Source organism: Dryobates pubescens, chromosome 33 (genome assembly GCF_014839835.1).
Source record: "Dryobates pubescens isolate bDryPub1 chromosome 33, bDryPub1.pri, whole genome shotgun sequence".
In the NCBI taxonomy this organism is placed as follows: Eukaryota; Metazoa; Chordata; class Aves; order Piciformes; family Picidae; genus Dryobates; species Dryobates pubescens.
The window spans coordinates 7,708,836-7,736,833 of NC_071644.1; the positions used below are offsets into that span (position 1 = coordinate 7,708,836).

Consider the following 27,998-nt stretch of genomic DNA (forward strand, 5'->3'; position numbering starts at 1 on the left):
TCTTTGTTTTCTTGAACACCTCCAGGGATGGGGACTCCACCACCTCCCTGGGCAGCCTGTTCCACTGCCTGGCCACTCAAGAAACACTCCTGAGCAAAATGTTTTATGAAGACAGATTCCTTTGTATTAGCAACCAGTCGAGGGAGTCCAGGGACCAGTTCAGGCACACCTCTGCTGCCCAGAGGGTTGAAAACAAAAACCAACTAAAAAAAGAAAAGCTCTCCAGCTTGGGAGGGGGCAGGGGAAACAAGAGGGTGAAGAACACAATCAATCAAAAAGTGCTTCTAAGAGAAGCAGCAGGATAAAAATCATTCCTACAGTCTGAGAGCACTTCCATGCTATTGACCCGAGAGGCAGCAATGGCCTCAGCCACGTGGGTGTGAAGCACATCTGCAAGCTCCCTGCTCAGTGCCTGTGCAGAGCATTATCTCCTCCTGCCTTTGTCTCTTCTGGGCAGTGTTTAATACAGGAGACAGTTCCCAGGAGGAATTCCAATCCTCTCTCTCCTAGTGTATTCCGTTTGCCTTCAGCATCTTTCAGTAGTAGTCCTCCTTCTTGCCATCAGCTCTCTGTACTCCTGCATGGTCCTTCTGGTCTTGGACAAGTTCCAGGTCATCATTGTCATCCACCTCACCTCCATGATCCTCCTGGGTGCAGAAGGAATAGCCAGGAAGGAAAAAAAAATCAGGAAAGCCTGGAAAAGCAGAGCCTAACTAGCAGCACATTGTGCTGCTTCTGGGTATGGCTGTTCCACCATACCAGCCCAGCCTGGGAAACTCAGGAGAACAGGGGAGAATCCCTCTCTGCCAGGGACCTTGAGGTGTCATTGGCAAGCCACTCTGCCAAGACACAGAGGGGAGAAGCATCTCACAGCTCAGCTGCTGCAAATGGATGCAGAAAGAAGTGAGGAGGGGAGACAGAGCCTAAAGGATACTCTGAACACCTGGAGCAGAAAAGGGAGCAGAGCTCAGTGGGCTCTGGGTTTGTTCTGGAGAGCCACCTCGCTGAGCAGGCAGAGACAACACTGAAGTCAGTGCTCACATCTGCCTTCCTAAAAGCTGAGGCAAGCTCAGCTCCTGGCTACCAGCACCCCCAGGTAACAAGCACGCCAGAAAGGGAAAGAGGAAGAACCTTGGTGTCGTACAATTTCCTGCTCCTGATCTTCTTGATAGTCATCCATTTGCTCTTCCCTGGGCTTGGCAGGTCTGCCAGCATCCTGCAAAACACACAGCCTCACTCACTGCTGACAGTGCCCCGGCCGGGGATACAGCTGCCTGGCATTACAGCCCCAGGTGTGGGCTATGGAGCAGGAATCCAGGGCAGCAGAGGGACAATGAGGCAACCCAAATTCCACTGCTGCTCTTCCCATCCAGTCTCACTTTCCACCTGCTGGCAGCAGCAGCCCAGCTCCTTCCCCTGTGGAGAGCAAGTCCTCTCCTGCAGCAGAGGGGTGCCAGGGCCCCTGCACAAGCTGCTGCAGCACCAAGTGCCAGCACTGCTGGGAGGCCACAGGTTATTTAGGGTAGAGCTTCAGGGAGCACAGCCCAGCCCTGTCTGAACATCAGGTATTCAGTCACTAATTCTTTCCACATTTTCACTAATCTTAAGGAGGTGTTGCTCTGTTGGTGCCAGCATCTCATTCTCCTTGGATTTCATTGGCTTGGGCTTCTTTGTTTTTGTTCTTTTCTTTCCTTAAGCCTCACTATTAATCATGGGTTTAGAGGCTGACAGATGAAACACTCCTTTTGAGTGTTGTCAAAACTCCTTGTCAAAACAAGCTAACATTTCCCTGATGCAGAGCCTGGCTTCAGCCAGCCAGCAGCACTTTGTAAAAGAAATGGATTCCATCTGCAGGCAGGCAGACAAGGAGGCAGAGGTCTCACGTGTGGGCACTGCTGCCAAGAGCCTGCTGCACACAGGGCAGGACCTGACCAGAGCCCCAGCACAGGCCCTCTTAGTGTCTCTGGTTTGGGTCTCTCAAGTGCCTGAAAAGATAAAAGAGCTGTGGGGAGAGTCATCTCCTGCTCAAGGTCTCTCCAGACACTTGGCTGCTTCAAATCATAGAATCATAGAATTGTTAGGGTTGGAAGGGACCTCAAAGATCATCTAGTTCCAGCCCCTTGCCATGGGCAGGGACTCCTCACACTAGATCAGGTTGCTCAGAGCCACATGAAGCTCTACCCTAACTAACCTGTGGCTTCCCAGCAGTGCTGGCACTTGGTGCTGCAGCAGCCTGTGCAGGGGCCCTGGCACCCCCTTGCTGCAGGAGAGGACTTGCTCTCCACAGGGGAAGGAGCTGGGCTGTTGCTGCCAGCAGGTGGAAAGTGAGACTGGATGGTCTTAAAAACCTCCAGGGATGAGGCTTCTACCACCTCCCTGGGCAGCCTGTTCCTGTGTCTCACCACCTTCATGGGGAAGAACTTCTTCCTAACATCCAATCTGAATGCTAGGGCTGACTTCAACTGGCAGAGAGGACAGGGCCAGAACAAGTTCTGACAGTGACCAACCCACTGCTCCTCTCTCAGAAAGAGGCTTCTCCTACCTGCCATACCCTTGCAGTGGGATTATGGATCCATCCAGGAGCACAGAATTAACCAGGTTGGAAAAGACCTTCAAGATCATCAAGTCCAACCCATCACCCAGCACCATCTAATCAACTAACCCATGGCACTGAGCGCCTCATCCAGGCTCTTTTTAAACACTTCCAGTGATGGGGACTCCACCACCTCCCTGGGCAGCACATCCCAAGGGCCAATCTCTCTGTCTGGGAAGAACTTTCTCCTCACCTCCAGCCTAAACCTCCCCTGGCACAGCTTGAGACTGTGTCCTCTTGTTCTGGTGCTGCTTGCCTGGGAGAAGAGACCAACCCCCACCTGGCTACAACCTCCCTTCAAGGAGTTGCAGAGAGCAAGAAGGTCTCCCCTGAGCCTCCTCTTCTGCAGGCTAAGCAACCCCAGCTCCCTCAGCCTCTCCTCCCAGGGCTGTGCTCCAGACCCAAACACGATGTCCTTAGGCTTTCTGCCTCCCCCCATTCACAGCTGGGGATCTTTGCCTGGCACCTGCTGCTTGCCCTCATGTCAGTTACCTTCAGTGGCTTCTCCTTAGGCTCTTCTTTCACACTGGGCTCCTTGAACTTCTCCAGACCTCCCACTTTCTCTTCAAAGTCAGGTCTCTCCAGCTCAGCTTCCTCAAACTCATCCTCCCCTTGGTTATTGGGATCCTGGGCTGGATCTGCAGCATCATCTGGCATCTGGACAAGAAAAGGCTCTCGTGAGTACCAGGCAGGAAGACCCCGTGGGAAATGCTGACTCTAAAGGGATGCTGCACCTAGGTGAGAGCACTACTGACCATGGGTTCCTGCACAGCAGCCTCCTTCTGAGAGTGCAGGTTCTCCTCTCTCTCAATCACTCCTGCATCTGCAAGGCAAAGGGACAGTCATCAGTGTCACCAGGTAGGATTCCCAGGGCTGGGGAGCAGCTGTGCTCACTCTGCACTAAGCAGAGATTTGTCTCAACCTGCCTGCAGCTGGAGGCAGACAATGGTCCCTGCATGAGTTCAGAGGAATTCTTTTTCAGTGCCATTTCCAAGAGCTCAGGGCAAAGCAGCCCTGTGCTCCTACAGCTGCCAAAACTCATTCCTTGTCCCCAAGGCTGGGGCACCAGCATGTGTTGAAGCATGTCCAGAACTTACTGAATGGTGCAGCGAGACACAGACAAAAACCAGCTCTGGATTCAGGCCCTGATCTGTATTTGGGGCTGTAAATATCTAAAGGGTGGAGGTGATGAGGATGGGGCTGGGCTCTTTTCAGTGGTGGCCACTTACAAGACAAGGGGCAATGACTACAAGCTAGGACCCAGCAGGTTTCACTTGAGCTTCAAGAGAAACTTCTCTTTGAGGTTGCTGGAGCCCTGGCAGGCTTCCCAGAGAGGTTGTAGAATCTCCTTCTCTGGAGAGACTCCAAACCCACCTGGATAAAATCCTGTGCAACCTCATCTAGGAGAACCTGCTTTAGCAGGGGGTTGGAGTAAATGATCTCCAAAGATCCCTTCCAGCCCCAGCCCCTTTGATTCTCTGATGGAGGTGCATTTTTCCTCATGCCACTGCTAAGTTTTGGCAGCATCTATAGCAGCAACCCAGCCCTACAGCCACTCAGACCAGCACTGGGGGCTAAAGTAGACCACCCCAGGTCACTGTGTCTGTGCCACCTTCCCCTTTGCTGGCACCTGGCTGCTAAGAACAAAAAGCAGGGAGACAGTCAAGGCAGGAGGAGGGGGGTGGAAAAAAATCAGCCTTTAAATACATATCCTTTCCTTTCAACTAAATCAAGGTCTAATCCTCACCCTGAAGTGGATATGGCTGCAGTGTGTCCCAGCTCTGGCACTCACCAGCAACAGGGGAGGGCATGGCCCATGTCTGCCATCACCATGGTCCAAGTGCCTCTCCCCCAAACATGCAAGGGGAGCCTATGAGCCAGCAGCATTCCCAACTGGACAGCAGCACTGCCAGGGCACTGCCTTTGGCTGTTAATTCCAATTAGGACAGAGAGGTCAAGGGCTCTTGGTCCTCAAGCTCCCTTATACCTGCCACGAGGTCTTTCCTTTTCAGGGGAAAATTCACTTTGATGTGAACCAATTAGCTCAGTTTCTCTGAGGGGACCTGCTGAAAAATCAGGTCAGCAAAACATGAAACAGCAGCTCCACAAGTTACCTCCCAGCCTCTGAAATAGCTGTAGGTGCTCTGTTGGCTGACTGACAAATCCAGCTCCCTGCCCTTGAATGTATTTGCTTTTAGCCCCTTAAGGACAGCTGGGGAAATGCCTACCCTCAGTAACTCAGAAACCCTACTTCTGAAAAAGAAATGAAAGTAAATAATTAAATCAGTTCCTGTGAGAGATTGAATCATGGAATGGTTTAGCTTGGAAGAGGCCTTTAAAAATCATTGAGTTCAACTCTTAACCCAGCACTGGGCTAGCCTGCTGAAGAGTGATTTTTTCCCCATCACTCCCCTGGGAGTGAAAGAAGAATTGGCTTCACTTAACACAGGTTTTGAGGCCACTACCTTGGAAATGTGTGAAGATGCAGGGCAGAAGGGAGCAAGCCCAGAACGCTGCCCAGGCTTTGCATTTGGCCAAGGACAATATCCTCACAAGGAATCATTTGAGTTGTAAGGGTTCTCCTTTAACACCAGCAGGAAGTTCTTGTCCCTCCCCAGAAGAAAACTCTTCTCCCTCCCTGCTTTGGTTGGCAATAAATGAGTGCTGTGCAGGATAGGATTAGGGCAGCCCTACCCATCTCAAGCTCCTCATCATCTGTCCTTTCCTTCTTGTCTTCCTGACCAGCTCCTTGATGCTCTTCCCCTCTCTTCTCGCTGGGTGGCTGTGGGCTGCCTTTCTGCATCTCTTGCCCAGGCTTGGGATCAAACTGAAGGCTCTTGGGGTAGCTGTGCACTTGTTCTTCATCCATCTGAGCATTCACTTTGTTAACTATGTCTTTCCAGCTGCAAAAAAGGGCACAAAGCAAACGAGAAACACACCCCCCCCACCTCTGCCTCAGTATATCGAGAGAGAATTTCATCCTCCTGCATTATAATGGCAAGCAGAGGGAAGAAACCTCCAGCACATGCAGAAGCTTGTCCTGATTTAACTCTTGGGCAAAAGGAGCAGTTTGCATTCCTTGCTGTGATATCTGCTTGAAAGAGAACATTTAGTGTGCCATAAGTACCCAATAAGTTATGCTTTATAAACACAATTTATTGCTGAGCTGCTTTGAGATGGTTCAGCTGATACAAGAACTTATCCACACAGCACTCAGCTCCAGTCCTAAAGAGAGATTTGCTCATGCCTCACACAATCCCAAAGATCTTCAGTTTATGGAAAGATATCAAACCCATAAATCCTCTTTCTTGTTCCAGCTTCAAGAGGCTGCTACAGTGAAACTCTCGAATTTTAGCCTAAAAAGAGGAACAACCTTGCGAAATAAACAGGAAAAGCACAACACAAAAGTCACACTTTCAGGCCATTCCCTCTTGTTCTATCACCTGATGCTAGGGTGAGGAAACCAAGCCCAGCCTCACTCCAGCCTCCTCTCAGGGAGCTGCAGAGAGCAATGAGGTCTCCCCTCAGCCTCGTTCTCTCAAGGCTGAACCCCCCCAGGTCCTTCAGCTGCTGTGTTCTCCAGACCCTTCACCAGCTTTGTTGCCCTGCTCTGGGCACTCTCCAGCACCTCAATGTCCTTCTTGGAATAAGGAACCCAAAACTGGACAGAGATTTAAGCACTGAGAAAGGCCATGAGGTCTGTGGTGACAGGTTGGACTCGATGATCTTTGAGGTCTCTTCCAACCTTAGTGTTACTGTGATACAAGTGGCCTTCACTACAGCAGCTCTCTAAAGCCAGCATCCTACCTCCACACAAAACTTCCAGGAAGAGCAATCATAACCCAGCCTTCAGCTCCCATTCCCCCCCATTATAAAACCATCACAATGCAAATCAGCCATCCAGAGCTCCTCTGGGAAGTGCTGGTCTCAGCCACCCGAAGCAAGACGTGGGCACTGGGTGCCTGGCCCTCTTTGGCGCTCTGCTGAGGCTTGATATTGTTCTTGGCATCAGCACCTTCTGGAGAAGGCTGGTTTGTTCACTCCTTGTCACAGATCTCATACAGAGTCTGGAGCAGCTCCAGCTGCTCTGGAAATCCTTAACCACAGCTCCAGGAAAAGAAAAGCAGACCAAACCCCCCAGCACCTTTGTCCCTGCAGCAGTTATTTGCCAAACAAACGCAGTGTTTGCACTGGGTGTTTCACAGCGCAGCGGTGGCATCTTCTGCAGGCTCTGCAGGGCTGAGGAAGGAGCATTCTGCCATCACAACCTCACCCCTCACCTGCAGTTCCACTCACACAGGCACCTCCCTGTAAGAAGGCAGAAAATCCTCAGTGCTGTGACTCCCTGTGTCCATCAGATGGTGTGTGCCAAAGCAGTGTGCAGAGGACACTGCCCTTTAAAGCAAGCACAGTCTGACCTGGGAGGGCTGCAGGTTAAGTGAACAAACAGGGAGGGGGCGGGAAAAAAGGGCAGAGAAGAATGGGTAGGATCAGGCTGAATTAAGAATGAAATCCAGAAGTCTCCTCTACAGATAAAAGGGAAATGAAATCTGGTTTGCTCCAGTAAATGGAGCAGATATGACCTGGACAGACACAAGGGATAAATAAATCAAATGAGGAAGCACTATTTTCAGAGTTAGGTTTTTTTGGAGCATGGCCAGACTTTGATGAATTGCAGCCTCAGGAAGACATTTGCTGCCTTTTGCAAACCAGACTGGTCTGGGAGTGCTGCTGAGAGAGCCAGCAGCTCCTGTACAGCGCCCAGCACTACAGGATCCTGGTCCCAGACCAGACTGCCAGCTGCTACAGCAATGCCAGGAGTGCAGGAGGAATTATCCATTCTGGTACCTGTATGGAGTGGGCAGGTTCAAGCCATGCTCTGGACCTCTGCCCTCTCCAAGGGGCTCTCCTCCCCAGACCTCTCCTCTCCTGTTTACCCCAAGAAGAGGTCTGGAGAAGACTCTGCTGAGGATGTCCAATATGAGCAACAGTCCCAAGCTGCAGGGAATTTTAATACCAAGGTTTCAGCTAAGCTTTGTTCCAAGTCTTTTATTTTGAGCCCTGATCCTTGCACTGACAGGGTTGAATTGCTTTGGCTTCTCCAGATGAAGCTGAAGTTGACATAAACCACATCATCTCAAGTGCAGGCATGCAGGAACATAGTCAGGACAAAAGCCTGGGCTGCTGGATGGATTCTGACGGTGTCCTCACTCCTGGAACAAACTCCTGCTGTGAACTGTTTTATCCCATTCTGGATAAATCCCATGGCTTGGGGCTCACAGCTCTCAGACCTGTCTGACTGCTCATGTTCTAAGGAGGCTCAGTGAAGGAAAGTCCCTAAGATACCAGGAGGACCCCAAGCTCCATTCCCTGGCAGGGAAGAAGACATGGAAGAGAGGATTGAATAGAAGGGATTTGTTTCACCAACCTTTGCATTTGCCCCTGTCTGTTCCCTGTGGAGTGGTGGCTGTCTGGCCCCTGAGGTTTTTCTGCTGCAGAGGGTTGTTTTGGATCAGAGAGGGACAGCCCAGGAGCTTGGCTTTCCTCATGGCTCTTCACCTGGATGCGCATCACCATCTTCACATCCTGCAGAGGAGAGACATGAATGCCCTCAGGAGACACCCTCCTGACCTTACCAGGTATCCACAGACTCCCCTTGCATTTGGGCAGCCTCCTGGGCCAGAAAAATCCTCTCTCAAAGAACAACAGATTCGTTCTGCAGCCCTGTCCAGCCAGCCTGCAGTGGGAGAGGTCCTTCTCCTTCCCAGCAGCCAAGAGGAGGCAATCTGGACCCTGTGTGACCCAAGCTTGTCTTGGGCAGGTTAATCTCCAAGAAAAGAGGAACAACGAAACCACGTCTGAAAAAATCCCCACACAGAGAATCATTGAGGTTGGAAAAGGCCTCTGAGATCATCAGCTAGGACTGCCAACCCAACACCACCCTGGCCACCAAACCGTGCCCCAGTGTGCCATGTCCACTCCTTTCCTGAACACCTCCAGGGATGGGGACTCCACCACCTCCCTGAGCAGCCTGTTCCAATCCCTGACCACTTTTTAAAGGCAATAAAATTTTCCTAATCTCCAACCCAAACCTCCCCTGGCACAACCTGAGGCCATTTCCTCTTGTCCTATCACTTGCTCCTTGGGAGAAGAAACTGACACCCAGCTGGCTCCAACCTCCTTTCAGAGAGCTGCAGAGAGCAATGAGGTCTCCCCTCAGCCTCCTCCTGACTAAACACCCCCAGCTCCCTCAGCCTTGTTCTCCAGACCCTTCCCCACCTTTGTTGCCCTTCTCTGGACCTGCTCCAGCCCCTCAATGGCTTTCTTGTAGCGAGGAGCCCAAAACCTGAACCCAGTATTCAAGGTGTGGCCTCTCCAGTAGTTCCTGTAATTACAGCCCAACCACACTGCAATTATTGTCATTTCTGCAGAGATTTGCTTTCCATAGCTGCCTCTCCATCACCCCAGGAGGCAGAGGAGCTGCTTTTATGATTTCCTCTTTGCAGATCCGGCAGGATCCAGAAGAAGAACCCAGCCCAGCCACTAAACCACAGCCTCTGGAGCGCGCACAGGAGCCTGAAACCTGGGGCCAGGACGCTTCCCATGCCAGGGCAGTGGAATGCACATGTGCATGTCATTACAAATATGCCAGTGCTGGGCTTCACAAGAAAGGGCTGCACAGGACAAGCAGCAGGAGTGCAGCACTCACTGGGTTCCCGTTGGGAAGGCTGTTCATGGTCCGGGTGAATCGGACGACGTGGCCGTCCCCGTGCCGCGCTGGCCAGGCTGGCACAGCATCTGGCAGGGAGTTGGCATCTTGCAGTGGAGCTGGATGGGTAAAGAGCACGTTAGCCTGTGGCCTGGGGCCATCATTCCTGTAGGAGCTCTGGCCCTGCAGCAGAGAGCCATCTGCCTGCTTCTGAACCCCAGAGACTTGTGATGCCAGCGGGTTCCCGGCGGGGCGATTCTCCTGACTGGCTGGAAAAGCCTGCAAAGAAGAATGGACAAGAGTTAGCCAGCTCAGCTCCCCCCACACTGAAACCCCTCCAAGCCCCATGCTGAAAACCCACAGAAGCCCTGCAGAACTCTTCTCCCTGGGCTTTCCTGGGAGTACCACACCTTCTGCCTCACGAGCTGCAACTGGCTGTTGGCTGGCACCACAGGCTGCTCCTTCAGCACCTGAAACTGCTGCTGCCCCTTCCCAGCTCCTCCTGCTTTGAAACTGGGCATCTTCTGTAGAGCTTCCTTGAGCTGCCTGAACTCTTCCATCTGGGCCTGAGGGGATGAGAAAGGTAAAGTGAAACCTCACCCAGTAACAGTTGTGCACAGGGAGATGTTAGGTTGTGGTTGGACTCAAATCTTTTCCAACCAGGTGATTCCATGAGCAGGGTTTACCAACTCCTTGCTGAGAGCAGCCACTCTTTTCTGGCCAGCTGTTCAGCCCAGAGACACCACTAAAGAAAACATACTTCATATGTGTGAAAGAAGAGACTGGATGGGGTGCTTGGTGCCATGGTTTAGTTGATTAGATGGTGTTGGGTGAGAGGTTGGACTTGATGATCTCAAAGGTCTTTTCCAGCCTGGTTAATTCTATTCTATTCTATTCTACTCTACTCTACTCTATCCTGTCCTATCCTATCCTAAAGGCTGGAGATAAACCACAACCATTAATGGCAAGCCCAAAGTAGCCTTCAACTTTTCCTCCAGGCTTCATGGATATTCTGCACTCCCCTTTGCCAATCCTGACTCTTCTTTTAGTGCCTATCTACCCTGCAAGGGCTGACCCATGGCATCAGTTCTTTCCCTTGACATAACTCTTGCCTTTTGATGATCTTAAAGGTCTTTTCCAAGCCAAACCATTCCATGATTCTAAGAGTTGTATCCTGGGTCTTGTCAGGTGTGATTTCCCCCTCTCCTCCTGTGCCTCCCAGGGCAGCTTTATTTTCCTCCTGTGGAGGCATTTCTCCATGGATGTGCTCAGCTCAGTGGGGCTGGCAATAATTGGCATCATCCTGCTTTGACAATTCAATTTACTTTGCAAGACAGATGGGAATTGATTCTCCTGGACTGTTAAAGCAAATGCAACACTTTGCTCTCTCTCTCTCTCTCTCTGCTGCAGCTTATTTCATCCATCTCCAAACCCTGAAAAGTAAGGCTTGAAAAAGCCACTCAGGAAAAGCTCTGCACTCCTACCCCAGCTATTTATAGCAAAGTGAGGTGGGGGGAAAGCTTTTCATGTGCCTGCCAGAATACCTGGAAGAGGACCAAATTAGGCACTGGGCAGAGTAGGAAAGCTTCCAAGCAGCAAGGAAAGTTTTAGCAGGAAATTAATTCCTGAGCAGGCTCTGCTGATTTCAGTTCTTCCCCCTGAAATTTGACCTGAAAATTAACATTAAAACAACAAAAAAAAACCAAGCCCAAAACACCAACCCAAACAAAACCACTCAGCAAAGGAAAAGGAAGCCAGAAACACTTCGTGGGATGTAGCCTTAGCTAGCAGGAGATTGCTTCCAGTCACAGAATCACAGTATGGTAGGCATTGGAAGGGACCTCTGGAGGTGATCCAGTCCAAACCCCCCCCTGCTAAAGCAGGGACACCCACAAGAGGTTGCCCAGGATGACACTGGCCAGGTGGGTTTGGAAGTGCTCCAGAGGAGGAGACTCCACAATCTCTTTGGGCAGCCTGCTCCAGGGCTGCTGCACCCTCAAAATTGATCCTTAAGTTCAAATGAAACCTCCTGGGTTCCAGTTTGTGCCTGTTGCCAGTTGTCCTCTTGCTAGGCACCACTGAAAAGAGCCCAGCCCCATCCTCATGACCTCCACCCTTTAGCTCTTGCTGAGCATTGATCACATCCCCTCTGGGGCTGCTCTTCTCCAGGCTCAACAGCCCCAGGGCTAGCAGCCTTTCCTCCTCACAGAGCTGCTCCAAGCCCCTCAGCAGCTTTGTAGCCTCTGCTGAACTCTCTCCAGCAGTCCCCTGTCTCTCTTGAACTGAGAGGCCCAGAACTGGACACAATAGTCCAGATGTGACCTCACCAGGGCAGAGCAGTGGGAGGAGAACCTCCTTTGATCTGGTGACCACACTCTTCCTAATGCACCCATGAATATCATTGTCCTTCCTGGCCATGAGGGGACATTGCTGGCCTGTTAAGGTGGTCAGCCCTCTGGGACAGCAGCTTTAGACTGTCCTCAGAGCACAGACTCCCACATGCTGTTTGCAGCCCGTCATGGTGAGCTGTGCTGGGTGCTTCCCTGCCTCCTTTTGCCTGGCAGAGCAAGTGATGTGACAGCTCCTGCAGGCTGGGCTGCTGACATGTGCTCATTTCCCAGGGATTCTAACATGCTGTCTAGAATGCAAATCACTCCTCTGAACTTCCACCTGCCAGGAGGAAGCAAGACCTACAACAGGGTGAAATCTGCACTCCCCCATTGCAATCAACACTGCAAGAACTGCAGTGCCTGAAGGGGGACAGTACCTGAAGGGGCTACAAGAAAGCTGGAGAGGGATTGTTTACAAGGGCTTGCAGCAGTAGGATGAGGGACAATGGTTTGAAACTAGAGCAGGGTAGATTTAGGTTGAACATTATGAAGGTCTTTACTATGAAGGTGTCAAAACACTTGGAACAGGTTGCCCAGGGAGGTGGTGGTGGCCCCATTCCTATAGACATTCAAAGTCAGGCTTGATGGGGCTCTGAGCAACATGATTTAGTTGGGGATGTCCCTGCTGACTACAGGTGGGTTGGACCAGATGTCTTTAGAGGTCCCTTCCAACCCAGTGCATTCTAAGACAAGGAAGCTGGGAGTCTTTGTGGGTGTTAGCTCGAACATCTGGCATCTTGCCCCACTGAAGGCAAACACAGTCCCAGCCACCCTTCTGTCCCGAAACAGCTGATCAGCAAACTTAAAGATGTAACACTAAGGCTCATTGTCAAAAAGATCTGAAGTACTTTCCAAAAAGTCATTGGGACCAAGCCCTGCCACTCTTTTGAGAGCCAGGAATAGCAGTCAGACAGATGGCTGGAGCACAACTTGGTTGCAGGACTGTCTGGTACATGCAGAGCTGCGTCTCCCACACCCAGGGCAGATCCTTTCCCTCCTGTTCACTCTTCATTTTGACAAGAGATGGCAGGGATCTGACTCTTGCAAACTGAAGGGGCCAGAAGATTAAGATTGGCAGCACAAAAGCTGCCACCACCACGTTTCCCAGCCTGCAAGTGCTTGACTTTGGAGCTTCAGCCATCTCTGGCCAAGGATTTGTTGGTTGTTTTCTTTGTCAGTGATGTTCAGAGCACACTTGAACTGCTGATTGCTTGACTGCAGCACAGCCAAACAGCACTTTAAGGGCTCTCTGCTGAAGGGTATTTCAAACTGGTCCTACATGGTGTGCCAGATACAAATGCACTCAGCATTGATCCAGCAAGAGAAAAGTAGAAATCCATCATGACAGACAGAGGACCTTTGATCAGCTGCCATTGACCCAAGCTGCAAGTGGCACAGGGCTGTCTGATGGGAGCTGACTGGGTCTCCCTGTTGCTTGAGAGCAAGCTGTGGAGCAGCAACCTTAGCAACTGCTTTGAAAGTTTGCCCAGGAGGTCCAAAATAGTGGTTCTGAGGTTGGTGGTTGGACTCAATGAACTTAAGAGGTCTTTTCCAAGCAAAACAGTTCTGTGATTCTAGGATTCTCCGTGTTTTATAGCAGGAGGTGTGAGTGCAGGCTTGCCCCCACTGCTGTTTCAGCTCCTGGTGTGGTCTGGCTGGACTGACCCCTACAGAGACTAGAAGCCTGTGTTTAGTTGCCAGCAAGTAGGCTGCAGGCAGTACCCCTGCAAGAGTCCTACCAGCCTGCCTCAGCTAGGTGGAGGAGCAAGGTCAAGAAGCAGCTGGGTGGTCAGACAGGATTAGGAAGGCAGACAAGTCAAATGCACTGACACTCCACCTGAGACCCCTCAAACCACATCTGACATGAGCCAAAGAGCTGTCAAATGACAGCTGCCTGCAATGTCAGTAACCTGGGCTTCCTGCCTGGAGCAGCTCCTCATCTGTGGGCTTTGCCATGCCCTGGAGCCACTTAGCCCCTGCTGTTTTGCAGGGCAGAGCAGGCCAGAACTCAAGACAAACCTTGCAGAAGTCAAGACCCCTCCACACACACTCCCAGCTCAAGTCCAGCATCCAGTTCAGGGGACAAATCAGTTGTCAACAGCATCTCACCACAAGCAGCTAATTGCTTCTGGGCTTATCCCATAATCCATGGGAGTGCTTGACAGAAGGCTGTTAATTAACACCAGAAAAGGCTAATTCAGCCTGCGACGTGACTCTTAGAGTGTATTTACAAAGCTGCTTGTGTCTTGGCTCAGTGCAAGAGCCTCAGACAGACACTCAAGGCATTAATTCCTCCCACTTCTCCCAACATACCCTGCATTCTCCCTTCTCCCACCGACTTGTCTTGGGGTACCTTTATTCTCTGCTACTGGGCCACATTCCAGGAGGATATTGCCTGTACAGAGCTCATCCCAAGCACCCACCAGCACTGGTTTAGGCAACTCCCCACACTGGGGTACAGTTGGTAGCTAGGTTATCATTTACAGAACACTGGATGGTGCACCCAGAGCCCAGTGGAAGAGGGTCCCAAGTGGCCACAAGCACCCCACAATTGACTACCTGGGCGTTAAGGAGCTGAGAGTGGACTTCCTGGTGAGCCTTGCGGAGAAGCTTGCTCTCTTCTCTGAGTTTATAGACTGTGTCTGCAAGGGAAGAGAAATCGGCTGAAGAGAGCTGGTTCTGCGGGTGTAGTATCTCTCCTCCTTACCCTAAATTCCTCTTGACCTCACAGACCTCTCCAAGCCCAGGAATTGCAGCTGGGGACTAGCCAAGCACAGCCAAAACCACATCACTATTGCTTTCAGCGCTCAGGGGTCCTGCCCAGCCAAGGAACTTCCTCTTCTCTGGCTTATCTCTGCTAGCTGCTGCTATCAGGGTCAGGCTCTTGCTGTGCTATCACAATCTTTGTTTCTTCATTCCCCTTACTCTTGGCAGCTAAGAACATCAAGCAGTGCTCACTTGTCCTACCTCTGCTGACCGGAAGGTTGGGAAACAACTACAGGAGAGGTCTGTCAGGTTCTCCTGAACCCACAGCTGATGCAGTTTGGGTCTTCCTTTCTACTGCACAGAGAAGCTGCCTCTTGAAAGGCTGCTAAAAACACAACCCCAATGGTCTTCCTCTCATGGAGTAGCTCCTCCACAGCCTCTTCTGCCTCTCACACCTCCTCTCAGCTCACTTGGCCAGCTGTAGCACTGCCCTTGCTCCTGCACCCTCACCCTGAGGCAGGACAATGCTCCAGCTGAGGCGTGGAGGGCCAAGGCAGTGCACACCCACACGTGTGTGTCCCTACAGTATCTACAGTCCTTTTAGGGACCTGTAGAAGCAAGAGTGTTCTCTCCTGACCTCAGCCTTTTCCCTGCCTGCTGTGTTCTCAGCTCCACATCACACTCACCCTGCAAGCTTGTGACTTCAGTGTCCTTCTCCTGCTGCAGTTGGGCATATTTCTGGCTGTGGGTCTCCAGTGCCTTACGATGTTCCAGTTTCAAGCTGTTGTGCTGCAGCTGCAGGTCAAGCAGCTGCTTCTTGACATCTTCATGCTGATTCTGAATATGAAAAGTGACAAAGAGTCAGTACAAGGAGAGGAAGAGTAATTTCCAAGTGCTGCTCAAGTGCCTCTATTTAATAAGTGGCTTGGGGAGGCAGAGGAGATGCTCATTTCTCCAGTAAGGTAGATAGAAATCCCAGGCACAAGAAAATTTGGTGTTCAGTGGTCAGGAGGGGATGCAAAATGCCAGTTTAAACTCTGCTTTGGGAAGCAGTTTGGGATGTCTCTTTGGATGCCCCTAAACTGGAAGCGGAATGTGGGGGCAAGTCCACTCCTGCCTGCAAAAGAGACGGAGACTCTGGTACACAGCCAAGAACTACTCCTACTCCTTCCCAGCTTCCCTGCACACCCTGCTCTGTGGGAGCAGTGCAGGCTGTAATATTTGCAGCCATCAAACCAAATGCCTGGGAAACACTGCACCAAGCCAAGGTCCTTTCCAGAGCCCCAGACACGCTGAAGGACATCGCTGCCTGCAAGGATAGCCCCCATGGTGCACGCAGGCCAGGCTCTGCGTGCAGGTGTTGCCTGTCACGGTGGGGACATGGACACCTAAGCATTCAGGTTGTTCTCTCTGCTTGGCTTGCTTCCTGGCAGCCTGGCTGCTCTCCCACCCACCACTCCAAGCTGCTAGAACAGGAGGAGACCTTTTGCAAGGGTCCCACAGCCTCTCACACAGTGAGATTCTCAGAGAGCCCACGTTCTCCATCACAACCTGGGGATGAAATGCCAGGGTAACAAAACTCTCACAAGACCACAGACTGTTTCAAGCAGGCCAGGAACTCATCAGACAGAAGTGGGTTGAAGAGCTGTTCTCTTCTCCCCTCCCCTCCTGCAGAACCCAAGAACAAAACACGCTGAGGCATCCTTTTGGTCCGACCCACTGAACCAGAATTCACCTCCTGGGTTTTTTTTGTTCCCATGGTAACCTAGAGAGAGTCTTTCCACATTCAGTTTGTCAACACCAATTATGTATGCAGATTGATGGGCTCACAGGTGAACCCTGGCCCTTCCACACAATAGCTCCTCAGGACTCAGGCAGCAATTCCAGCCAGCCTTCCTGTAAAACAGCAAAAGATCTTCTTCTTTCTTTTTTTAATCAAAACCCCCCAAACCTCTAAATGCTATTGATGACTGCATTTATCCCCAGTAAAACAAAGCATCTGTGGCCTGGCCATTCTCCCCTGAAGCAATTCTCCTCCACTGAAAACAAAAAGGGGAAAAAAAAAAGGGGGGAGAGAGAAATAATTCTGCTCCAAAAATCCATCCAATGCAGAGGAAAAAGCTATCAGCATGGAGAGGTCCAGAGACCAGAACAAAGAAGAGAGACAAGGATGTCAGGTTAATCAGATCACCAGATCAGGAGGGAAAAGAAAGAGAATAAAAGATTCCTGCTCTGGCTTTCAGAGGCATTAGGTACTTAGAGCTCTCATCAGAGCCACTGGCAGAAAGCACTGCAGAGGAACCACATCTCTAAAAGCATTTAGATACTAAACACTTCAGAAACCACCAACATTAGCAAGCGAGAATTGATTTTAACAAGAAACTCCAAGCAATTCTAAGTCCTCATCAGCTCAGGTCAATTAATTTCTCTCCCATATTCTGTGCAGCAGGCAATGTGTGCAATGTTTCTCCCCAGGCTGCTCACAGCCTGGAAGAAGGGAGGGAATACTCAGCCTCTGACACCAGCAGGGAGCTGAAGAAGAGATAAATGCCTTGACCAAGGTCACACAAAGCACCTGAGGTCCAGTCCAGCTCATTGAGCACACAGAGCATCCTCACCCTCAGCTGGTTTCCAAGGATGGCTGCAGCCAATGGATGCCAACTGCAGGAGGAATCTAAAGATGCTGCTTTAGTGTAGCTGCAGGACAGGAGGTCTGGAACGTGCTCTGTGTGATTATGTTTCAGAGAAGCAACTTAGCTGTGAGCAGAGCATCTACCAAAGCTTGGTATGCTGACAGCCCCGAGGCAGCTAAGAAACTCTGGTGTCCAGAGCTGCCCATCTGACTGGGATGCCCTTCCCTCCTCCACCTCACCGAAATGCTGTTTGAGTCGCTCAGGCAGAAACTGCAAGACACAGCACGTGAGTGGTGTGCAACTCATGTGCCGACGCAGCCTGGGGTGAGGGAACCCAGAGAGACCACGCTGCCACGACCTGCGTGCCTGCCCATCACACCCCACACTGCCAGAAGGGCAACTCAGATCATTCAGGAAGCCAAACAATCCTTCAAAAATTGGGAGTCCTTCAAGTCAGCTACCACACTGCAGTCCCCAGGGCTGGCCTGGGCTTTCAGCAGCTGTAAATGTAGTTAAAACAAAAACAAACCGCCCCCAAACAAACAGATTATTTTTGTTTCCCCTCCCCAGTAAAAGGAAGCAAGGGAAAGGGAGCCAGGACGAAATGCTCTCAGTGTTCCCTTGAGGCAAGCAAAGCAGAGCTCTCTGCTCAGGCTGCAGTTGCTATGAAGAGGAAGGTTACTATCACGAAGCGTTCCCAGAATCCGCAGTGCTGGATAATACCCAAGAGACAGAACTGTACTTCCCTTTTCCCCAAGTTTGAATCCAAAAAGGCAGGCAGCTGGAGGTCCTGCTCTGCTCAGGAAACACAGCCCAGCGGTGCTGAGGGCTGCTGGAACCCAGCCCTCTTTCTACAGCCCAGAATTAAATTACCAGCTCCCTGCCAAGGCTCTAACGAAAACCATTTCAGAGCCCACCCCTGCCAGCCGCGTTTGCATCGCTCTGACAGAAAGCAAACTTGAGCGTCAAGATCTGCTCCAGGTAGAGCATGTGATAAGCTATGAAATGCTATAAATCACCCCCCTCCAAGCCTCTCACACGGACTGGAGTACATTGTGTTAGCCTAAGGGGCATGCTACAATGAATGGAGCCATTTTCACACCAAGAGACCCAGAAAAGAACACAGCTGAACAAGAGAACTCCTGTGTGATAAACTGCACAAAGCCCACCATTGAAAGGAGCTCTAGGTGAAGGCTGTAATCTGATACAAAGCCCGACAGAATAAATAGGAAACTCCCATCAAGCTGAATGGGCAGGGAGGAATGTGGATCAACACTGCCTGGCCTCCTCCCTCCCACCTGGCACCAGCTGGAGGAAACCCTTGGGCTCTCCCAGGCACCTCTGGTAAGCAAAACTATCAATTCTCCCTCAGGGACTGCAGCCAGAGAAGGGCAACGGAGGTGGTGAAGGGTCTGGAGAAGAGGTCTGAAGAGGAGTGGCTGAGGGAACTGAGGGTGTTCAGAAATGGAGGCTGAGGGGACACCTTCTGGCTTACTACTCCCTCTAAGCAGGCTGAAGCCAGGCTGGGGTTGGGCTCTTCTCCCACGTAACAAGCGATAGGATGAGAGGAATTGGCCTCAAGTTGCACCAGGGGACGTTTAGCTTGGGTATTAGGAAGAATTTCTTTCCTGCCAGCACGGTCAGGCATTGGAACAGGCTGCCCAGGGAGGTGGTGGAGTCACCATCCCTGGAGGTGTCCAAAACTCATGGCACATTGGGACCCAGCTTCACAGGCAAGGTGGTGTTGGGTTACAGTCGGATTTGATGATTATAGAGGTCTTTTCTTAGATGATTCTCTGATTAATTGAAGTCTCCTCTTAATGATTCTAGGGAGCATTGTTTAACAGGCAGCAGATGGTGAGCACATGAAACCAGTCCCCTCCGTTACCTTCAGTATCTTGTGCTGGGAACTGAGTGCTCCGTATCTGTTCATAGAATCTTGCTGGAAAGGAAAAGATTCAGCAGTGCCATTAGATCCCAGGAACTCCCATCAGCACCTGCCCAGCCAGTGCACCACCTGCACCTTCCCACTGCCCCTTCCCACACACAGGCAGGCGTGGAGCCTGGGAACCAGCCCCCCCAGGCTGACCAGCAGAATCTGGAGCCTGAGCAGGGCTGGGAAATGACCCATTCAAAACAACCCAGCCACCAACTAATTAACTGCACTCTCTTGATTGGCATTCAGAGTGGTTCTCCCCAGTCTTCAGTTCTTTATCTAGGACAGGCCCAGTGCTGGAAGAGCTTTCCACCCCCACCCCCCCATAGCAGGCTGAGCTCTCTCTGCAGCAGCTGAGGGGGAGGCAGACAGCACCAGAGCTCAGGCTTTCGCCTACACACCAAAATTGCACCATTTAACAAAAAATTGATCACTACAGCAGTTGAGCAAGCCTAGAGCCAACTGCTGTAACCAGGGAGAGCTACCAAACTGAGCTCCACTGAAACAAACCAGCACAGAGGGGGCTGTTCATGCCTTGCTCAGAGTCACATTCTTCCCTTGTCCCCAGGGTGCTTCATGGCAGCAGCAGCATCTCACAGTATCACAGTATCACCAGCCACCTGTGCTCAGAGGCCAAGCCCCCCCAGCAGTAGTGGCACCTGAGAGGCAACATGGAATCACAGAATGCTTTGGGTTGGAAGGGACTTTTAAAGGTCATGTAGTCCAACATCCCTGCACTGAGCCTAGCACCATTCTCATGAACGCGGTGGTGCTAGAAAAGTCTTTAACATCACTGCACACACGCTCTGAGGAGTAAACCATACCTACCTTCTCCTTGTTGAGGGCTTCCTGAGCTTCTAACTTGTACACTAAAAAATCTAGAAGTGGAAGAAGAGAAGACAATTTAATGAGCTGGAGTTTACCCAGGATCTGGTTTATATTTTGGTGGGCAGAGGGAAGAAGGAACTCAGCCCCTTGCTAAGCGAAAGGCTGCAACTCAGCAAGCTGGAATGCAGCTGCTGCTAGGAACCTCCACTCAGTGCCCTCAGGGAGGTGGTCACATTGTTCATCAGAGCTGTCCACCTAGCTAGACTGCCTTAAATGTCCTTCCTTTCCCACTCTATAGGCAAGTGCACTGCAGACTTCCCATTTTGGCCCACAAATGGCAGCATCTTGATGTCAGTGTGTAAGGATTTGGGTGCTCTGAAATGACATCAGAAAACAGAAATCAAAGCTTCTGTGAGACCAGAAGGAACTCATCTGCTGACCTCATCTTTGCTACCACCTTAAAATGGGAAGGTCCCACGACAGGATGATGTTGATTAGGAGGTTTTATTTACTCATTCAGTCCCCACTGCATAAAGAAGAGGCAGGAATGCAGCCACACAGCTACAGCCAAACCTGGATGCTGTAGGTCAGCATTTCCAGCAACACCACAGTGCATGGAGCAGCAAGGAGGAGTGATGTCACCCCACATACCAGTTCTGAAGATAAAAGCCAAGCTATTAAGTTGCCAATAACAATCAGGTGCAAAGAGATCTGGCATCCAAGCACACTGCTGCACTGAAAGCTCTTGTAGCCAGCAGCTAAGCTGTGAGCTTCCTACTGCTTGTTGTACTTTGTGGTCTTAAAATATCCTGCATGCTTTTGTGTATCAGCTTGAAAGGGTCTGACTGCCTGCATTGTCCAGGCACTGTGGAGTGCCCTGATGCTAATATCATTAACCACTCCCAGAGCTCAGCCTCTGCTGATCACTTCTGTAAGAGAAAAAGCAAAGCAAACCAACCAACCAAACAAAAACCCCAACCATGGTCTACAGCCAGGTTTGGTTGTCACTTAAAGTGCTCCAACACTGGGTCATGGGAACTGTTACCTCCTGAGGACAGAGGAGAGAACAGAACTCACCTCCCAGCACCTCTTGCCCATGGGCAACATACAAGTCAGTGAAGTAGTCTCAAACAAAGCCTGAGCCTCACTTGCGGGGTGTTGAGTAACCTCCACACGTGGCTCTGAAGGCAGAACGTGCTTTGGGTGCATGGTGCCCCCCCAGAGGACAGCTGGAGGGTTGGCTGGGCATCAGTGCCACCCATGCAAGGGACTCACCTTCCTTTGTCTTCTTGTGCTCCCCTCGCTCCTTCTGCAGGGACCGTTCCAGCCGAGATCTGTGCTCGTACACGACTAGGGGAGCAGGAGGAGGCAGAGCATGAGATCAACCCTGACATTCATTCCCACCTGTTCTTTTCCCTAGAAGAGGCTTCTCTCAGCTCATGCAACCAGGTGCACATGTGGACCTCAAATCCTGCCATGGTCTGGGCCAGCAGGTGCCCAACAGGCTTGGGCAAAAGAGTCTTTCCTGGCTGGGATGGGCTGCTTCACTCTGGGTTGAGTGGCTCACAGATAAAACCCAGAGTAAGCAAAGCAACTGCCCTGAGATACATGCAGACACCTGATGTGCCAGCCAGTGAAAGGGCCAGCTCCAGCACAGGCTGTTTGTGCTTCTTTGTCAGCTGTGAACAGATAAGGTCTGGAGCAGGGTGGTGACAGTGGCACTAGAGACAAAGGACACTCCTGATACAACACACCTGCCTGTCATCCTGTGAGCAGTCACACTCAGGTTTAGCTTTGGCAGCTAATCTGGGAAGCCTGAGATCTGGCTTTAGTGGGCAGTGACTACACCATGTATTTGTGAGCCAAGTCCACTACCAGGCTCAAGAGAGGCAGAGCCTTCCAGGTCATCTGCTCTGTAAAGACATCAGCAGCACACATGAGAGACATTTTCTCCCCTTCGCAACCCAACCATTAACTGGCCCTTAGGCTCCTCAGGAAAAGTGAGCCAAGCATCTCCCTCTCTCAGCACAAAAGAACATCTGTACTCTGCACAGAACATCTGCACTCTGCACAGGAGCTGAGAAGGGAGAGGGATGAGGCTGCTTCAGGGTTGAAGCTGCTTCAGGGATGAGGCTGCTTCCTACAGCAGCCACATGACAAATGGAAGTGCCAGAGAAGCTTCCTGATGGATGGTGATTTTAATCCACTCTGATGCCTGAATGCTAACCAAGAGCTTTCCCTGAGTCACAGCTTCTTTAAGCTGTGGCTCACTCTTGCATGTTTCTCTTCTGTTGGAACATAACAAATCCAAGTCTGGTGGCTACAGCAGGACCCTCACAAAGCCTGGTGGTTTTCTTCCCACCTGAAAATGCCTTTTCCGCACAGAAAAAGAAGCTCCACGTGGTTTAACTCTGTGATTTTTAAGCCATGCTCGTGCCATTGGCTAGGCCCAAGCTGTTTCAGTTGGAAAAGACCTCTAAGAGCATCAAAAGTCCAACAATCAACCCAACACCACCATGGCCACTCAACCATGTCCCAGACTGCCATCTCTGCGTGGCAAGTGCCTGAATGAATCAGGGGGGAAAGCAGTGACAAATGGCTCATGAATTCCTATTGCCACGGGCCACTATCTCCTCCTTTCTCTTTGCTACCCTCCCTACTTAACAAAGACATCCCAGTGGAGAAGATGCTTCCCCTAGGCTGGGCCACTTCATTAATATTTTCCTCTGGAGTGAGGAAACTACCAAAGCATTGCAGCAGAGAGATTTGCTTTCAGTCTGGGAGGACTTTTCTTCCCCTGCAGAGCACACTGGTGAGCAGCAAGCCCGTCCCTACAGCTGTCCAAGTGGCTGCTTCGTGACAGCTTTATTTTTAGCAACACTTTTCCTAACAGACTACTCAGATGTCACCCTGAGGGCTTTCCCCAGCCCAGCTAAACACACAAGAGACTGTGGGTGTGAAAAGCCCTGCTCAATGAAATTGTCATCCTAAGAACATCAGCCACTTCCCCAAAGACTTGTGAGCTCTGAGCACTCCTGACTGCCGCAAACATCTCACTTCCTTGCAGCCTTACCTAGCAGAGCACCTGAGGACAAGTCTCTGATGTGATGGGAACCTCACACCAGCAGTAAAAGCCGTGGCTGCTGGGGCTGCCCAGCAGTTCAGGGGCTCTGCCATGCTCTTTCACATCCCCTGAGCTTCCAGCTTGTGTTTGCCTCATTGGTTCTAGGCTTGGAGGAGTTCCCCGTGTTGGACTTTCTCCTACAGGCATTTTTTTCATTTCCTAATGACCTGAGTACAGTGAAAGACAGCAGGGTTAGAAACTCCCCCCCCAAGTGCAGGTTATCCACCTGTCCAGGCCACTGCAGCTGCAGAACCCAGGGCACCCGAGGCAGTCAGCAGCCTCACTGCCAGCTCAGTTGTGCTCCACCACCCAGAGCAGCAGAGTGCTCAGGGCACCAAGGGCTGCAGCCTCCCTCAGTAAAGCCAAGCACTCAGCACAGGGCCAGGCAAGTAAAGAACTCTTTTATGTGGAAGAGGTCTGCCTGGATGACCCCAAGCCACCAGGTGCTATTGATCTCACCTAGCAAGTCGAACACTAAAGCACAGCACCAGGCTTGTGCTAACAGCCAGAGCCACAAACCCTGACATGAGCACCACAAAGAGTCTTCAGGAGCAGCTCCATATCACAGGCTGCTCAGTCAGAAATCTGGGGCACCAAACCTGGCTCTCCTGACAGTTTAATAAGTAAAAGAAGCTGAAGTCACCTCCAGTGACTAGGGGCAGGGGGGAAAGCTGCCCTCTCCTGCCATTCCTCCAGGTCTCCAGAGCCCAGGAGAGGTGGGCTCAGCTTTACATGAAGCAGGACATAAAGTAGTCTCTCTACTGATCTTTGTGGTGGAATACAGTAACAGCTCAGCAGACCAAAATGGCACTGTACGACTTCTGAGGACAGGAAGCCAGGAAGTCTTTAACAATTTGCAATTCTAAGAGAGAATGGAGGGTGGTCAGTGTCTAAATCCAGGCTGGAATGCAGCCAGAATTCAAGACTAAAGCACCCTCACCTGCTGCCAAACCAGCTAAAAACGCAGAACTTGAAGTGCTGAAACAATGAAACCCCTTGCAGTGCCTTGTCTTGGGGAGAGAAGAACAGGGCAGGGCTTCCACAGACCCATTTCAAAGGAGCACAGAAAACAGGGTGCTTGCGGGGAGGGCTTGCCTCACACACCCCAGAGTGCTAAGGAAAACATCTGGCAGGGAGAGTTTAAGGGATCTCTAAAGGCAGAGTGATTCCAGGCTTGAGCAGAAGGAGAGAAAAACCTGGGACTGTTGGCAAGTGGTTCCATTTGACTGCTGCCTGGAGAAACCATGAGCATGTGCTTGCTCCCAGCTGTCCTGGAGAAGGCAGCAGAGGTGTCAGAGCTGTTGCTCTGGTTCTGCTGAAACTACCTACCCACCGTGCACAGATCTTGAGGCCATTTCCATGCCAAGGGCAGATGCTGTGGGAAAAGTCATCTTGCTGCCCATGGCTCACAGTTCAACTCAGCTCTCAGCACACAGATCACCAACTTCCAGACTGCACTATGCTACTATGCTCCTTCCCCTCTCAGAGCTAATCACACAGAAGCAGCTTTCTTCTCTGCTGCTCTCCTTGTTAGAAGCCTCATAAGACTCCTGCCAGTCACATCACAACTCATCACCTCTGGCACCAGTCAGGCTCAAGACTCATCCAGAGCAAGGGACAAGGGGAACAGAACCAAAGGCAGACTCATCAGACCTCCTTCTCTGATCCAGAGAGATGGTAAAGGAGAAGATAGAATGGGTGAAAGACATCCAGGGGTGAGGAGAGGAATGCAGTCCCCTGATGCTCAGCCACTGTGCAGCCCTGTTGGCAGCCTGCTGTGGGAGAGAAAATTCCTCCATCCCAGACACCACTTTGATGTGCCAGGTGACACCTCAAGAGCCACAGCCCTGTGCTTGAGATACCTCTGCACTTCAGGACTCCCATGAGCATGGCTCCTGCCTGCCAATCATTAGGCTTCTCCCACCAGCCACATCCTAAAAAAAGAAGCTTTGCCCTTGTTAAAATCGTTGGACAAGGAAGTGTCTTCTCAAAATAAAAAGGGTCTCCATGGCAACAGCTGTGTTTAGGGATGGGAGGGCTGACAGAGGGTTCAAAACCCCAGCAACAGGCTGTGGCTCTGCCATTCACACATATTTGGGTGGGAAAACTATGATGGGCCTGTCTGGGTTGTTTGCTTGAGCCTGCTGCTCCCCAAAGCGGGGTTCCCTGAGGCTACCACTGTCATCTCCTTCTCTGAAGAAACAGCCCCTCTCTCCAAGAGAAGCAAGAGATGCTGACACACCAGAGAGGAATGTGGGCTAACTTCTGCCCTGCTGAGCTTCACAGATCAGAGTCACAGGATGAGAGTGGAAATGGCTGGGGCTGGGGCTGTGCAACACATTAGGAGCTGGAGCTGTTTGATTGCCTTGAGATAGAGTGAGAAGAAACAGAAACAAAATGTGAGGTGGTAGCAGTGAAGCTCTCTCCACACACACACACACGATCGATTCACAAGACTGAGTGTGGGGGGTTTTAAAGCAAGTTTCCTTGAGGGACCAACAGAACACAACCACCACGCTCTGCTTTCCCAGTTTACAAGCAGAAACGCGCAGCCCTGAGCACAAGCAGCCTGTGTGCGGTGCTACATTTGCATCGACACTGCAAGGCACGACCACCAGCAAAGATTTAACCCCCAAAGGCACATGTGTCGAGTCAGAGACCTGCAGAATTCCCCAGCGGTGCAGGCTAGAGAAACAATGTCACTGGGTAAGGCAGCAGAGGTCAGAATGGATACTTCACATTTGGTTTTTAGCCTGAGGAAGAGCTGGGTTTAAACACCACAATCTGAAAGCACTTGGGTAGAAGAAAAAGTGTTAAACGAATCTCTTGACCTTGAGTCACTGAGAACCTCGGGCAAACAACGTTTTGCCCGTGTAAAATTCATTCGGGGGGCACTCCAGAACCAACCCCTCCCTCCAGCATCACACACACACAACGGCTGGCTACCTAAGAATGGATTCCCACCGAACCTCTCTACAGGGAGCTCAGCAAATCCCCTCCAGAGACTCCACATCCAGTGTCAGGTGCTGGAAAGGCAGCTCTGGCAGATGCAGTAGGGCTGGAACCACAGAGCAGACAAAGAAGAGAAGAGTTCAGCAATGGACTGACATGTGTCCTCGGCCTTCCCTGCTGAGATCTCTCCACGGGCTAAATGTCATGCTCCCACAGTCTGACATTTATGTAAGGAGGACAAATGAGGGGGGAAAGGGGAGGGGGAGCACACACATTATTCTTGCCTTCCGGTCTTCTGGCAGCTCTTGCCAGAGGAACCAAGTGCTGGTCAGTGGGGTCAGAAAAACCAGTGCTGCCTCCTCCTCCTCCTCCTCCCTGTTTTACAGGGAGCTCTGTGCTGCAGCATCTATCAGCCCCACATAAGACTTTTCTAGGCAATCTCTTGAGAAGAAGGTGGGTTTGTTCCCTTGCCAAGGCAATGGGCAGTGTGACAACAAACTTTGCTAAAGGACCCCCTGCTTCTCTCTTTACTTTCCAGAGATGCTCTGGTGAGCTGCAGAGGGGAGCCACATCTCAGAGCCTGCCCAACCAGCCTCTGAGTCCTGCTTGCATCTTTGCTGCCTCGCATTTCAGATGACACAGGACTGGTCTTTATGGCCAAAGGGAACTACAGGGGGGGGAAGAAATGGAACAGACATGACCCAGCTGAACTCACCAGCCCGGCACACGCCGCTCCCCATGCTGCTGTGAGCAGCAGCTCAGATCGAAGGCTGCTGAACTCCAGATAGCAAAAAGGGGAAGGAAATAGGTGACAGCATAGAATCATGGAATGCTTTGGGTTGGAAGGGACCTTTAAAAGTCACCTAGTCCAACCCCTCTGCAGTGAGCAGGGACATAGGATCATAGAATTATTTCAGTTGGAAGAGATCTCTAAGATCACTGAGTCCAGCTGTGAACCTAGCACCACCATGATCATTAAACCCTGTTCCCAGGTGCCATGCCCACACATTTCTTGAACACCTCCAGGGATGGCAACTCCACCACCTCCCTGGGCAGCCTGATCCAATGCCTGACCACTCTTTCAAGTACAGAAATTTTTCCTAATATCAAATCTAAAGCTCCCCTGGCACAATTTCAGGCCATTTCCTGTCATCCTACACCTTTCACTCCATCTTTAATTTTGAGCCCGTCCAACCTGATCTTAAATATTTTCAGGGATGGGGCATCTACCACCTCTCTGGGCAGAGGTAGATCTCACAGCTCTTCAAAGCCAAAAAGCTCACCCTAGCTCCACAGAGGTGCCACACTTCTCGCTGGGCTGGGCAGGTTTCAAAGCACCAGCAGGGAATGTTGTGAGAGAGGGAAGCTGGGGCAGCCGTGTGCACACAGAGAGCAGGTCACTCACCTTGGAGCTGGGCAGACAGAGCTTCCTGCTGCTGTTTGTATTTCTGGGCCAGGGCTTCAGCGTTCCTCACCTTCTGCTGCAAGTGGTTGTAGAGGAAAACTCCGGAGCCCAAGCATGCCACAGTCACCAGGCAGAAGCCGGTCTGCAGGAGCCCCTTCTGCCTCCTGGAGCACATCCCAGTGCCCATGATGGGGCCGAAGCGAAACGCTGGAGCGCTGCCTCTCCCTCCTCGTTAAAGCATCGGGGTCTTTTTGCACCCGCAGCCCCTTTCCCCCGGCAAATTCGCAGATGCCTCTGCGCGATGCGATCAAAGTCTCCCCTTGGCTTCTTTTTCCAGCCTTCGGAGAAGCGGAAAACGCTCCGGCAGCGTTTTTATTCCTGGTCGCCCATGGCAGGGGAGCGCAGCTCGGCAGCGGCGGCCGGGAGCAGCGGGCGCGAAGCCGGCAGCAGCATCCTCCAGCTGCCAACGGCACCGGGGGACCGGCCCGGGAGGAGGGGAACCGGCGGCAGGGAGACAGCAGGAGGAGGAGGAGGAAAACTTTTGCTTCCCATGTGCTGCAGTGGAGGGAGGGAGGGGGTGGGAAGGGGGTACGGCCGCCTTTGGCTCTTCCCACCTCCCCCTTTGGAGCACCGACCGGAAAAAATAACCCGGTGGGACGAGCAGCCCTTGTGCCCCCTCCCCGCGGCTTCCCTCGCCGGCAGCCCGAGAGGAAACGGCGGCA

The 27,998-nt window shown here is 51.6% G+C and overlaps 1 protein-coding gene across 2 annotated transcripts; it reads right to left on the minus strand.

The window, feature by feature from the left end:
- Nucleotides 1–11: 11 nt before the first annotated feature.
- LOC104305884 (Golgi integral membrane protein 4) lies at nt 12–27,995 on the minus strand. 2 transcript variants are annotated; one of them, XM_054175747.1, is made up of 14 exons: nt 27,277–27,995; nt 21,071–21,145; nt 19,796–19,845; nt 18,920–18,973; nt 15,085–15,235; nt 14,252–14,334; nt 9,713–9,868; nt 9,303–9,581; nt 8,022–8,179; nt 5,288–5,496; nt 3,349–3,416; nt 3,086–3,250; nt 1,132–1,216; nt 12–647 (listed from the first exon to the last, which is right to left on the minus strand). In XM_054175747.1, exons 1-14 carry the CDS (start codon nt 27,461–27,463, stop codon nt 631–633), a joined length of 1,737 nt encoding a protein of 578 aa, XP_054031722.1. In that variant the 5' UTR covers nt 27,464–27,995; the 3' UTR covers nt 12–630. The 2 variants fall into 2 exon arrangements, with proteins under 2 accessions (XP_054031722.1, XP_054031721.1); XM_054175746.1 differs by having other exon boundaries at nt 14–647; nt 1,145–1,216.
- Between the last annotated feature and the right edge of the window lie 3 nt (nt 27,996–27,998).